The sequence below is a fragment of the Sprattus sprattus genome, assembly GCF_963457725.1.
Source record: "Sprattus sprattus genome assembly, chromosome: 11".
Lineage (NCBI taxonomy): Eukaryota > Metazoa > Chordata > Actinopteri > Clupeiformes > Clupeidae > Sprattus > Sprattus sprattus.
Window position 1 is genome coordinate 18,477,531 of NC_137909.1, and position 14,734 is coordinate 18,492,264.

General features: G+C 46.7%; 1 protein-coding gene across 1 annotated transcript in view; it reads left to right on the forward strand.

Moving 5' to 3' along the window:
• Positions 1-14,734, forward strand: part of LOC308372853 (mediator of RNA polymerase II transcription subunit 13-like) — a 94,249-nt gene that overhangs the window by 73,165 nt on the left and 6,350 nt on the right. Inside the window, exons 11-24 of the mRNA XM_080848197.1 lie at positions 173-386; positions 893-971; positions 1,095-1,216; positions 2,223-2,322; positions 2,685-2,905; positions 3,280-3,485; positions 3,908-4,914; positions 6,179-6,358; positions 6,698-6,921; positions 8,763-8,964; positions 9,442-9,742; positions 11,376-11,628; positions 13,433-13,621; positions 14,106-14,332. Coding sequence (XP_080704323.1) covers positions 173-386; positions 893-971; positions 1,095-1,216; positions 2,223-2,322; positions 2,685-2,905; positions 3,280-3,485; positions 3,908-4,914; positions 6,179-6,358; positions 6,698-6,921; positions 8,763-8,964; positions 9,442-9,742; positions 11,376-11,628; positions 13,433-13,621; positions 14,106-14,332 — 3,525 coding nt within the window. The remainder of the gene's footprint in view (positions 1-172; positions 387-892; positions 972-1,094; positions 1,217-2,222; positions 2,323-2,684; positions 2,906-3,279; positions 3,486-3,907; positions 4,915-6,178; positions 6,359-6,697; positions 6,922-8,762; positions 8,965-9,441; positions 9,743-11,375; positions 11,629-13,432; positions 13,622-14,105; positions 14,333-14,734) is intronic.

Below are 14,734 nucleotides of genomic sequence, written 5' to 3' on the forward strand. Positions count from 1 at the left end.
AAATGAAAAGTACTGTGACATGTTTTGCGACTTTTCACCTAATTTACAATGATACGCTCGGCTTGATAGTACAGTTACACTACAGCATAGTATGGCTATAAAACCTTATGTTCTGCACTCTTGCGTTAATCATCCTCTTCCGTCCCCTTCACCATCCCCTCGACTCTGACAGGTTGTTTACACAGACTCAGAAGCGCTTTAAAGTGTGTGAGGAGCGCGTGAAGGAGCACATCAGCGCCCTGGCCCTCCTGCAACAGCCCGGCCTGGAGGTGCTGGGCGACCCTGCGGATGACCCCTATGACTTCAAGGAGGGCGACATCGAGTACAGCTTCCCCACCTCCAAGAGGCTCAAGGGCCAGGGTCGAGACCCAAACCGCAAGAGCAAGGTCAGCCTCGCAGCTCCTGGCGCTGTCTGATAATAGCAGGAAGATGCTAATGCATGTTTACTTTGGATGTTTTGATTTTAGAAGGCATCTTCTGGTTGTTGCTATTATTATTTAAAGTCACTGCATGATTTTGAAACACATCTCTGCATGACTTATTTAGTGGACATATGCATTTATCTTTTATCTTAGTAGCTTCAGTTGAGTTGATGAGTACATTTCAGTAGCACATGGGCTCAGAGGGAGTTGAAATCAAATACTTGATATTGATAGTGCTCTGCTGTGCTAGATCAACCAGAGGAACTGAATCATAATACATTATTGAGTTGACATTGATTCACAGAACATTTTCAAAGCTCTTCTAGTGAAGTGCTTGGAATCTTTTATTCAATTTCATACAAATGCAATGCATTTTCGACATAACAAGACACCACACCTGGAGCACATGGTCATCAGTCATGGCATCCTGTTGTTGCACAGTCTGATTGGTTCTTGGTTGTCCTGTGCAGGGAGAGGAGATGAACGGCAACGGAGCAGTGCCTGATGGGAAGGACGCCATGTCCATCTTCAGCAGCGCCCCCAAGTCAGGTGAGGGAGCCTGCTGTCGGTGTGCGCATCACGGGGTGCTAAATGACTCGTGGCTGCTCTTATTGCTCTCTATTTTCTCCCTGGTTCTGTCTGAATCGCTTCTTGTTCCCCTGACGACCATAGATGAATCACCTCAAGACGACGCAGCGGCGAAAGCCACAGCGCCCCTCACCAGGGAGACAGACCTGGTCGTCCTTTACTCTGACCTGGAGAACATCTTTGATGAGGAGGAGGATGAGCTAGGGGTGAGTGAGAGATTTAGTGGCCGTGCTGGTCTCAGACAGTGCCATGACTATGAAACAGAAAAGTTCTTTAGAAAGCTTTACAAGGGATTACTAAGTAGATTTGTGTCTCATCAGGGATAATTAAGGGTTTGGCTACCTAATGGAAACACATCAAGGAGGAATTTCAGGTCTCTTAATACACATTTAACAGTGTGGCATGATCAGCCAAGCTCAAACTCAGTTTTCACCTGGATTATAGTTTGGAACTGATGTTCGCCAGATGAAATAAAGGATCAATCTGATGAGTCCACTAATCAGTGACCAGTGGGGGTGGCTAATCTTTACGATGTTGATCAGGCGGTTGATATACTTACAACAAAGGCGGTGGTGCTAGAGCTAGGCGAAGCGATACAAACAGTAGTAGCAATGCTAGCAAACATGAAATAATTAAAGCTGAAGCAAGCAGAATGTTATCCATCGGGGTCAAAGACATTGTTGCCTTACTGCCATATGGGTTTGGGAAAAGCCTAATATATCAGGGGGAAGTATATGGGAAGTATAGCATTTCCCAATTGGTTAAAGGCTGAATTGTAGTTATATAGACTTTTAAATTAGGAGGTCAAAGATTATACACAACATCTGGTTCCTTGCTTGTGAAGAGACAAGAAGCCTTTGAAACAAAAAGCTCTAACCCTGAGGAATGTTCTCTGTCTGTCACAATTCTATTTCATTCACTCATATGGAGAACACTGTCAACTGAAAGCATTTAATTGACAAACATTTGCAAAAAGGCCCATATCCTTTGGCTGATTACTTCACTTGTAATTTAATTTTAACGAGAAAAACGCTCCCGTATTGTCCCTGTCTTTAAGGATTATGGTGTTTTACAGCCATTCCAGTCTTTTTATGACATCTCATATTAGCTCTTGTAAGAATTCATCAGTTAGTTTATGGCCTCTCTTTTCAAACAGTTAAGAACGCATGTGTCACAGCCTAGTGAGTTGCTTTGCTGTGTCCATCTGTTTAGGGCACACACCCCAACCATCACTCCACACGGGCCACTGTTCCTGGTTCAGAAGATCGCCCCCATGGCAAAGAAGGCAGAGTTGCAGTACCGTACCCTTCAAGTGAGTTCATCATCAGAACCAAGTCTCTCCCCATGTCTCCCCATGAGCTTTCTGCCTCTCTGCTTTTCTCTCTTGCCCTGTTCTACTCTTTTTTTTCTCACCACTCTTGCATCACTCTTTTCTCCATACCTCCCTATTTTCTCACACACGCTTCCATGTGATTCCACTACATAACAAGCAGAGAAGCAAAGAAGCCTTAAGCAATGGCTGGGCCTTTATCATCTCTACCTTTTCCTTCTCTCCCTCTCTCTCTATTTCCTCCACTATCTCTTTATCTGTCCTCTCCCTCTCTTTCTCACCCCCCTCTCTCTCTCTGTCCCTCTCTGTCCCTCTCTTGACCCTCCTCCTCTCGATCCATTCAGCAGTAGCAGACCTCCAGCGCATGTTCCCCACGCCGCCGTCCCTGGAGCAGCACCCGGCCTTCTCCCCCATCATGAGCTACAGGGACACCCCCAGCCAGGAGCCCCCACCGCCCTCCACTGGCCTGGACCACCCGCTGGGCCAACTGGTCTCCGCACAGCTGGCCGACTACAGGATGGAGGTGGAGGAGTGCCTGGCCAGCCCCAGGCCTGAGGACATACGGGTAAGTCTGCGCTGACCGAGTGATGATGTGATTCAATTTTGTATGTGTATGTGCCCACATGGCGAGCAGTGACGTAGTGGTGACCTTTACCCTGGGTTACCTTTGAGTAGTGTCCGCTTGGTTGACAGGCGACATAGCTACTATTATTTGAGCGCCAATTCAACAGTGTCATAGCTTGTTATTTGCATTTTGGCAGAGATACTAACATGCCAGCTATTGATGCATTTAACCTAAACCTCACAGTTAGAGCTCAAGTTATGTACTGAACACTACAGAGTTCCTTCAGTACTCTCACAGACACAGTGACCCGTGTCTCTAGACAGTGTCCCCATTTGCATTGAAGTCTTCCCTACCCCTCCCGTCCCCTTCTGCAGGACTTCTCATTTGTCTACCGCGTCCCCCTCGTCCAGCCGCAGCTGGGCTGCTCCATGTTCGCCCCTCTGCGCACCCTGCCCAGCCAGTGCCTACCTCCCCTCAAGTTCCCCGACAGCTGCCACTACCGGCCCTCCTGGACACTAATGCCCAAGATGGAGCCCTACAGCCTCCCTGCCCAGGCCCCCTTCATCAGGGACGGATACACGTGAGTACCACTAAGATGAAGCTATTCTGTTTTGGGGATTTCAGGATTATTAGAAGTACAGAGGATGACTTTGCATTTCCATTCATTCTTTGTCTCACTCAGCGTAGGGTAGGATTTTGTCTGGAGTTAGTGCAGATTGTTAAGAGGCGACCTGTATATTACCTGTGTATTACAGTTTGTTGAAACGTACTCTTATTGTGACCTCACTAGCTGCATTCAGTTTATCCATTTAGAGATAATGTTGATGTCATTCTTGCCTGAAACAGTGTTAACGATGATCAGTTATAGCCACATTGGTTTGTTTGTTATGATAGCAGTGTTACATTAATAATACGGTTGAGAGGAAAACACACATGCGCAAGTCATGCATCATAACTGTTAGGGTTAATGACTTGCATTTACTGTTTCATGTGTTGCTGCAGTAATGTGCCGAGTGTGAACAACATGCTGGATCAGGACTACGCCCAGATGAGTGTGGTGAGCGTGGCGTCAGTGGGCACGGCTGGCGGTGGCATCATGCCCTCGCCGGCCACACCACGCTTCTCTGTGCCAACCCCACGCACCCCCAGGACCCCACGCGGAGGCCTGGGCAACGCCAGCGGTCAGGGCTCTGTCAAGCAGGAGGGGGTTCCCACTGGCGGGGGCACGGAGCTCAGCTCCCCTGCCTCCACGCCGGCCTCCTCCAGTCTGCCCATGAGCTCGGTGGAGCTGGCGGCAGGCGGGCGAGGGTCCTTCCTGGCGCTACCCGAGGCGCACAGCCTCTACGCCATCCTGCTGCTGTCTGACTCGGTGCTGGACGTGTTCAAGGACCGAAACTTTGACAGCTGCTGCATCTGCGCGTGCAACATGAACGTGAAGGGTGCCGACGTGGGCGTCTACATCCCGGACTCCACGCGTGAGGACCAGTACCGCTGCATGTGCGGCTTCAGCGCCATCTCCAACCGGCGCCTGTCCCACGGCACCGGACTCTTCCTCGAGGACGAGCTGGACATCTTCGGCCGCGGCTCTGAGGTGGGCCGAGCCGCCGAGCGACGCCTGGCACTGTGCCGCCGCGAGCTGCCCATCGGCGAACCTACCCCCGCTGCCGGTGGCAACACCAAAATGTCCAAACGGACTCTGCAGAGTGCCGGCGACTCGTCCTCCCCCTCGCTGATGGCGGTGATGGTACAGCTTCAGAAGCAGTGCTCCCAGCCCATGGCCTCGCTCTCCTCCCTGCACCTGTCGCCCGCCTGCTCCTGCCACGGTCGCCGGGGGGCACTGCTGCAGAGCTGGGCGGCCGACCGGCTATGGGCCGATGGCAGCGACGCCTGCGTGGAGTGCTACAATGCGCTGGTGCAGGGCCAGCAGTACGTGGACAACCCGGCCGGGGGTAAGGTGGACCAGGCCATCGTCCGAAGCAGCGCTCTGCACTCTTGGCCTAACACCTCAGGTAAGGCCAGCCATTGTCAGGGTAACCACTTAAGGTGCATGACCATATAAGGAACGCTGACTAGGCCCTGGCCAAGCTGTGCAGGCAATCCTGGCCCAGCTGTACAGGGAGTCAATGTAAAGAGACAAACCCACTGGTTACACATACATAGTATACATAACATCTACATTATAGTCTTGTACAAGTGTCTGTGTTGTCTGCAGTCTGATTCAATTGTGTCTCTTCTGTATTGTGAAAAGGCAAGTAGTGCACTGACAACCAATGTTTACAATTGTGCTCAGCATCTGACACTTATTTTGGGATATGTTTTGTTAAATGGATAGAGTTATTCGAACGAGTCGAGCTTATTTGTATTGGCATTTCTCTGGTGCTGTGTGTAGGCTATTGTGCAGTCAGTGCAGTTTTCTCCTTCTGAATGGACTTTTTTTTAAACCGCGGCAACTCCTCCATTCCCTGCAGGATGTTTTAAAAAGCTTTTCTTTTCCTGAATAGCCCTTCAAAAGGAGAGCAGGCTCCGCTGGCACCGACCCCACTTTCTTTAAATCAGTCTGTTTAGCGCCGACTGCAGTTAACACAGATCTCATGGGACTTAATGTCCTAGTCCCTGATCTGAAACGATGGCTGACAGTTTTATTAGCCATTATTAGTGTGACTAGGAGTCGGCGTCTTCACGCCCGCACAGATTTTGTCACCAGGGTTTAGTTTATTATATTCAGAGAGCAAGTCGAATCTGGGCTGGGTGTCAGATAGTGTCTGATATCGTTTGATGGTGATGGTATCTGAATTGTCAGAGAGTCTGCAAAGACTTTGTGCCAGGTTTTTTTTGTTGTTTTGTTTCAGCACATGAATTTCAGATGACAATAGAGTTTTGTCTTTGTTATCAATATAACATAAATCCATATTGAAGGGCAGGTCTGAATGGGACATGATGTGCTTGACCAAAGGACATGATAAGAAAATGACATATCCATATGACATATGAGATAATGATGGATTCTTTTTTTTTTAATTGATCTTGACTTTCACCTTTCTATCCTTACAACCTTTCGAAATAATATGGGCCTGATCTCAGTTTTGTATACTGCAGTATGCAATAATTTAACATGTAGTTGAGTATACTGTATCTTTACAATGCTGGGAATATCTTGCACATATTACACATAGGGAGGGAGTACATTGGGAGGCAACTGTGGTATTATGCAATGAATGAATTCAAACTGTAGTAGTTTATTTTAATGTGTGTGTTTGCGTTCGTTCTCCCTAGTGTCGGATATCAGCTCGCTGTCCTCCCAGGACGTGGTGAGGATGCTGCTGTCCCTTCAGCCCTTCCTCCAGGACGCCATCCAGAAGAAGCGCACGGGTCGGACGTGGGAGAACATCCAGCATGTTCAGGGGCCGCTCACATGGCAGCAGTTCCACAAGATGGCCGGGCGAGGATCTTACGGTGAGCAACTGGGGACATTGGGGGACGACAAAGAACTTCATACAATTATACATCTATACATAAATATTCATACATTATCATTATGAAGAAGAATCTGTGAATCTACTAAAACAATGTATTTAAAAAAAAAAAATTCAAATAATAAAAAGTTGAAGCTCTGCTCTGTGCATCATGTCACAGCATCGCTCAACTCAAAGTATTCTGACGGAATACCAACATTGCACAACTTTCTCAGTCACAAAATCATAAACAGATTTCTGATTTGCTTCATAGTTTGACAGTTTGGTTTCCTATTTCTCATGTATCCTGTCTGTTTGTCTGTCTGTCTACCACCCACAGGTTCAGAGGAGTCCCCCGAGCCGCTGCCCATCCCCACAGTGTTGCTGGGCAACGATAAGGACTTCCTGGCGCTGTCGCCGCTGGCGCTGCCCTTCTGGGAGAAACTGGTGCTGGAGCCGTACGGCGGCCAGAGAGACGTGGCCTTCCTGGTGCTCTGCCCTAACAGCGACGCCCTGCTGGCTGGAGCCCGCACCTTCTTCCAGGAGCTCAGCGCTGTCTACGAGGTGAGGCGGTGGGGAGAAGGTTAAAAGGGGGTGACGGAGGGAGAAGGAGGGGATTTCATATTTCATTTTTATATTTGAACGTATTTTGTATCATATTTTTGTTTTGTAAGTCTTGATTTGCTCTAAGTAGAAGTCAGTTGAGGGATGCATCATTTTACTGAATGGATTGGAGACACTGTATTTTGTCCACATGAAGAGAAAGGGGAAAAGCTCTCTGAGCATATGGAGGCTTTAAAGGCCTTGCTGAAGGAAAACACAGCAGGGATACTTTCTAGGGCTTCCGACTTTCTTTCATACAGACACAAGCAGCCCTCTCCTTATGCCCACAAGCAGGTTCACCCCTTATGCCCTTGTCTGATGTAGTCATCCGACTTTTCATATACAGGTGTAGCACCCACATCATCGGAGCAGCCTACTGCTGTAATTTATTTCCAGATAGGAATGTATTGATTTCCCTGTCTTACCTGGTCATGAACTTTATCTGACTTTGGCATTGCCGAAAACAGCCATTGTGGAGTATCCCATAAATCATACATCATAAGTTGTAACTGAGATATTGTAAGTCAAAGCCCCACCATAGCACCCTAAGCCTTTAAAGCACTTCCATTAGCCTTACATCTCTCCCTTTACTCTCTACAGTAAATCTGTTTTTCACCTCTTAACAGCAGACGTGCTTCAAATTATAAATATATCACAGCTGTCTGGCACATTATCTAAGTCCCTAACAGTTTTTATAAAGCCCCTACTTAAAAAGAATAATTTAAATGCTTCCATACTAAACAATTACTACCACATATGGAGTCTACTATTTGTTGGCAAAATCTTTGAAAAAGTAGTTTTAAATCAACAGACCACCTTATAAACGTCCAATGGCTATTTTGATAACTTTCAGTCAGGTTTCTGTGCTAATCACAGCACTGAAACAGCTCTCAGTAAGGTTCTAAATACCTTATTACTGATATAGGCACAACATCAGTCCTAGTGTTATTGGACCTTAGTGCAGTCTTTGACACTGTTAATCATAATATCTTACTTCCCAGACTGGAACATTGGGTTGGATTTTCAGGTACGCTATCAAGTGGCTCAGAGCATATGTACACATGTATTTAGCCCTCTCACCTAATGACCATGGTCCCCTAGAATCTCTTTGTCAATACCTTGACCAAGTTAACAGCTGGCTATCTCAAAATGTCTTGCTGAATAAGGACAAATCTGAAATAACCTTATTTGGGAAGAATGAGAAACGACTTAGGATTGCTACTCATCTTGACACAAAAGGTCTTAAAGTGAAGGACATTGTTAAAAAACCTTGGTGTCTAAATTCAGCTTTTAACCATCTGAAAAGCATTGCCAAACCTAGAAGCCTTATTTTAAAACATGAAAAACTCATTCATGCCTATAGGATTGACTAACGCAAAAAGACAAAAAAATGCAGCCGCTATAAAAGTTACGGAAACCAAAATAATTGACCATATTACTCCAATACTTAAGTCCTTACACTGACTTCCAGTAAGTCTCAGAATTAACTTTAAAGCACCACTTGTTTATAGGTCACTAAATGGGAAAGGACCAAATTACTCTTAGATATGTTTCAGCAGTACACACCTGCTAGATTTTTTAAGATCACTGGTAATACCTGTCAGAACTAAACATGGTGAAGCAGCTTTTAGTTGCTCAGCTCTGGAACCAACTTCCTGATGTTATCAAATGTACGTTTATAACGCCCCTTATACTACTCTTTTAATCTGTTATTTTTCTGCCCATTTGTAAAGCACAGAATCATCAATATGTATGAATTGTGCTTTAAACATGAACCTGCCATGCCCTGCCTTGCCTTACAGACGTGCCGGCTGGGGAAGCACCGACCCCTGGCCAAGGTGTCCCGTGACGGGCTGGTTCGTGTGGGGGAGGTGTTGGAGAGCGAGCAGCCGGAGGAGGACGAGCTCGTGGAGCAGTGGTTCACCGGGCCCTGGAGCGGTCAGCACCAGGACGACAACATGCGCAAGCTCAAGCTCTATGCACACGCCTGCCGCCAGCAGCTGGGTGAGAGAGCCACCACCAACCACTAGGGGGCAATGTGGAGTTTAGAGGAGGGAAATGGCATGGCATTGTTTTAGGGTACTGTGGGTCTTTATCAGCATATATCTGTGATTGTGGCCTAAGGAATCACATTGCCATTAGTATAATTTGAAAGGATACAATCATGCATGTGTTTACTTTTGCCAGAAATTTACATTAGCTATCTGCTATTTTAACATTCATATGAAGCATATTTCCTAAGGGAGGAAAAGTTATTGGGTTAAAAGTTGACACTCAATAATCTATTGAACAATAGATAGTTTACTGGACAAAAACAATAATCAGTTCATCAGTGAATACAAAATAATAACTTTTTGGTAATATCGATAAATTGATTTATTTATGATAAAGTCCTGAAATTCATTCAGTTGCATGTTGGACTATATGTTGGTATCATGGTAACTGTCTCTCTAGCTCATCATCTCTCTCCCCTTCCTCCAGCTCCCCAGCTCTCTGCTTTGTCATTGGACTCCAGCCTCCTGCTGCCTCCTAAACCCCAGCCTCCCTCCACCCAACCTGCCACCTCCTCCAGCAACAGCCAGTCTGCTCCAGGCCCTGGTGCTCCAGAGGGGGACCCGGCAGCGACTGCCCCCAGCACAGGCAACTCGTCCCAGGGGACGAACTCGGGCCAGCCGGGCAGTGGCGAGCTGGCACAGGGGGGTAGCGGTGAGGCCAAGGGAGGGGTGAACCCCACATCCTCATCAACACCAACACCTGCCCAGCCCACAGAGAGCCTAGAGAGGTGAGATGCATACAAAACAACACACACGCACACGCACACACACACACACACACACACACACACACACACACACACACACACACACACACAAAAACATAAACACACACATACACACCTTTTGGACAGCTGGACAATCCGTGTATCATTCGTTCATTTGTTTTTTTCCGATGTAGACGAGAATTGAAAAAATGAAAACAACGTTTGATTTCTCGTTTTTCCATTTTCAAAACCAAAACCAGAAATCGGATTACGGTTCGTTTTCTCGTTTTTTCCATTCTGCACCCCCAAACGGAAAATGGAAAATGAAACATTCGAATAACAAATCCTGGTGAGAAAAAAAGTTGAAAATATTTCTAAGTCCAAACTGGTTAACCATGGGAACAGGTGTCCGAGAATAGCACACCATCAGCGGACTGGCCCTGAGCAGCTACACCCCTGGTTCCATCCTCCAGAGGGACCAGGATGAGAGCAACAGGTGTCCGAGAATAGTACACCATCAGCTGACTGGCCCTGAGCAGCTACACCCCTGGTTCCATCCTCCACAGGCACCAGGATGTGAACATAATGTGTCCGAGGACAGTGCACCTTTAGCGGACTCGCTACGAGGTGTGTGACCCTTGTTATCATCATCCAGAGGCACCAGGATGTGAACATAATGTGTCCGAGGACAGTGCACCATCAACGGACTCTCTACGAGCTTCTAGGCCCACCCAGGTCCAGGTATGGACGACCGATTTGCACGTCAGGACCGCTACGGGCCTCCACCAGAGTTTCCTCTGGCTTCGCCCTGCCCAGGCTTAGTTCACCATCTTTCGGGTCCTATCGCGCGCGCTCTTGCTCCACCTCCCCGACAGAGCGGGCGAGACGGGCCGGTGGTGCGCCCCGCGCCAGGGCGCGGGGATCCCACAAAAAAAGCAGCGTGGATTTGTTATTCGAATGGAATGTTTCATTTTCCATTTTCCGTTTGGGGGTGCAGAATGGAAATAACGAGAAAACGAACCGTAATCCGATTTCTGGTTTTGGTTTTGAAAAGGGAAAAACGAGAAATCAAAAGTTGTTTTAATTTTTTCAATTCTCGTCTAAATCGGAAAAACAAATGAACGAATGATACACGGATTCTGGACCTGTACAAGTTGCAATTTGCTATTTGTTTTCATTTTGTTTTCATTTTGATGTACCAATTTATTGAATTTTTGTTATTTTCTGAATTTGCATGCGTCCTTGCTTCCTTTGTAAACAAGCACAGATAATACTCACAACTCATATCAATTAACCTACAAGAACCTTATGCTATTATCTTAAGGTATTGTCAAGTTAACTTCAAGACATTTACTTAGACTAACACGATGATGAGTATTACCCAACAGAAAGTATTGATTGACTCTTACGTCTTAGGTGAATTATTTTTGCCGTATTTATCTTCAGCACACTCTCACACTCACAATTCTGCTGGAAATCTGAACTTAGATTAGTTTCACTAGTGTCCTGTAGTAGTGTAGATTAGTTTCACTAGTGTCCTGTAGTAGTGTAGATCAGTTTCACTAGTGTCCTGTAGTAGTGTAGATTAGTTTCTCTAGTAGTGTAGATTAGTTGCGTATATTGACGTGGTGCTGTCCTCCCCATTTCCTTCCAGCTTGGCTGAGCGCGAGCGCATCGGCATTCCCACGTTACCAGATGCAGCTGACAGCCACGCCCACCCACCGTCCATCGTGCTGTACGTGGTGGACCCCTTCATGTGCGGGGGAGGCGCCAGGGCGGAGAGGGGCGGGGATGGGGAGGAGCAGGAGGTGGAAGGGGGGAGTGTGTGGATGCTGGCGCTGCTGCGGTGTTACACAGAGCTGCTCCACCTGCTGCCCGAGAACTTGAGGCCTGCACTCACACTACAGGTCAGATTTCACACACACACACACACACACACACGCACACATGCACACAAACACACACACAAGCACACTCACACGCTCATGAGCACACACACACGCACTCATGAGTACACACAGACGCACTCATGAGTACACACATTAATCGATAATTATCGTTGTTTTTGTTACTAATGATTAATACATACTTGCTAATAGACACACACTCTCACACATCTCTCTCTCTCTCATGCATGCAAGCACGCACACACACACACCCACACACCCACACACACACCCACACAAACATACACATACACATACACACACACACACACACACACACACACACACACACACACACACACGCACACACACACATACACATGCACACACATGCACACACAGACACACACACACACGCACACAAACACACACACGAGCACACCCACACGCTCATGAGCACACACACACACACACACACAAGCACACCCATACGCTCATGAGCACACACACACGCACTCATGAGTACACACACACACACTCATGAGTACACACATTAATCGATAATAATCGTTGTTTTTGTTACTAATGATTAATACATACTTGCTAATAGACACACACTCTCACACATCTCTCTCTCTCTCATGCATGCAAGCACGCACACACACACACCCACACACACACACACACACACACACACACACACACACACACATACACACACACACACACACACACACAAACTGCTTTGAATTACAGAAAACAGAACAGATTATCCAGCTCAAACTGCTCAACTAATTGCCCCGTTTTTTTCCTCCCTAAAGGTCTTACGTAAATAAAAGTAAAGCAAATATGTTCCATTCTGCCCTGGCGTACCAGCCTCCCTTAGACAGAGAAGCCCCCTCCCAGCAACCCTTCATTGTTTTATATTTACTTACCTCATTGTGTTTATTGCATGCCATTATGTGTTTATATTTCTGCAGCAGGAACCCCTCAGCAAACTTTTTCAGTGCTCGGCAGGACTCACTTCTCTCCATTAGGGGATGAGTGAGTTTCAAAGAGGCTCAGAAAGGTCTTTCCTACCGGGCAAAATAAAGAGGCCTAGTTTTTTAAGAGCCGCCAGCCTCTTTTGTTGAGGTTTTAACCAGCTTAGTCCACTGACTTATTCCAGTGAGGGGGCATTTAGGCCGTTAATATCCAGCCTGTTCGGCCCCTTTCTGTTTACTAAAGCATCTCAAAGGAATCCTCTTAGAGACGTGAGCACACAAAACACAATACAAAGGCCGGAGTGGGCACAGTGTGGCTCAAGGGAATAATGCCAGCAACAGCACAGCACCACATTTAAAAAAAAAAAACACGGTTGAAACACCTAATGCCTTGAGATGTGGGCACAGTTTTAGTTTTTTTGGTAGCCAATACATGGAGAACCAGACACAATTATATGTGTTGGAACTGTTTCTCTTACACACAGAAGTATGTGTTGCGATTCAAACTGTGAAATGTCAGGGTCTGATATATTGAGGATGTCTGGATCAGAGGTGAAATATTAAGTGATGTACTCCTTCCAAATGCAATTGTCATGTCATATTCTTCCAGGCAGAACAGCGGAAAATAGGCATCCCTCTAAACTGTAATGGTTACATGCTGTTCTGTAAATACTATAATTCTGTGTAGTTTATAACTATAAAATGTGTGTCTTTGTGCGTGTGTGCGTGTGTGTGTGTGTGCGTGTGTTCGTGTGTGCGTGTGTGCGTGTGTGTGTGTGTGTGTGTGTGTGTGTGTGTGTGTGTGTGTATGTGTGTGTGTCTCTCTGTGTGTGCCTCCGCAGGTGGTGCCATGCCAGTACCTGCTGCAGCCTGCAAGTGGCGAGAGCCCTCTGTACCTGCAGCAGCTGCGTTCCCTGGCCTTCTCCACCTACTCGCAGTGCAGACGGCTGCTGCCCACGCAGATCCACATCAAGACCCTCACGGGCTTCGGCCCCGCGGCCACCGTCGACTGCACTCTCAACAACAAACAGGTGGGGCCTCACACAAGCACATGCCGGCAAAACATCAAAGTTCAGTCTCACCCACGAGTACCTACTACTTCAATGGATATCATGTTAGATTGCTTGAGAGAGAAGTGGGGAACATTTTCAAAAGGTCACTAAACAAGTTAATTTACAACTATGGACTCATTTTATGACAAGTCATGACATTAATTATTTAAACTAACACATAATTTGAATATGGTCAGCGTAACGAATCAGTAGCCCTCAGTTATGTATGTCCATTCTAGTTCTAGATGTCCTCAGGGTCAATGTCACAGATACATATCAGCTGCCCCAGTAGATTGAAATACCCAAGCTTAGTGTTGGTCATTGAGAAATTCAAAACACAGACATTTTGCTTGTTCTAGACAAACTATAAGACTTTGTATGCAAATTTCCCAGGTAAACCCTTAATTCGGTCTGAATCTTTCTGTAACTCTTCTGCCATCTCCCCTCCTTCTCTCTGCCTCAGGACCCCAATCCTCCTATGCAGCTGTTCTCTCCTCCCTTCATCCTGGGTCCCACGCGCGCCAAGCAGCCGGACCTGGGGGAGGCCTGTGGCGAGGCGGCTCCCCGCTACAACGTGCTCTTCGTGGCCTACTGCCTGTCACACGACCAGCGCTGGATTCTGGTGTCCTGCACCGACCAGCAGGGGGAGCTGCTTGAGACCTGCATCATCAACATCGACGTGCCCAACAGGTGACACAGCACACTGACGATTTCAGAAAAGCTTTGCGGTGTAGGACATTTTTAATTCATAGAGAGATTTATAGAGATTGTGAAAGAGATTAGTTACGGTTGTCACTAAGCAGTGCTATTTGGAAGGGCAGCTCAGATTATTTACAGTTGTGACAAAACAGGACAGTGAAGGACAGAAAGGAGGAAGTCTTTCACACTTAAGAAGATTTAGATGACCTCAAATACACTCACTGTGTAGATTCTCTCTCTTTCCCTGCTTTATTTGGCTCAAAGATTGTAATACAAAATGCATCAAATGTTTTCATTGTACCTCTAAAATGTCATAATTATTTTAGATCCAACAGTATTTTAGATAGACAACAAAGAAACTAGATAGTCAAAACCCGCCCCATGTTAAGATAT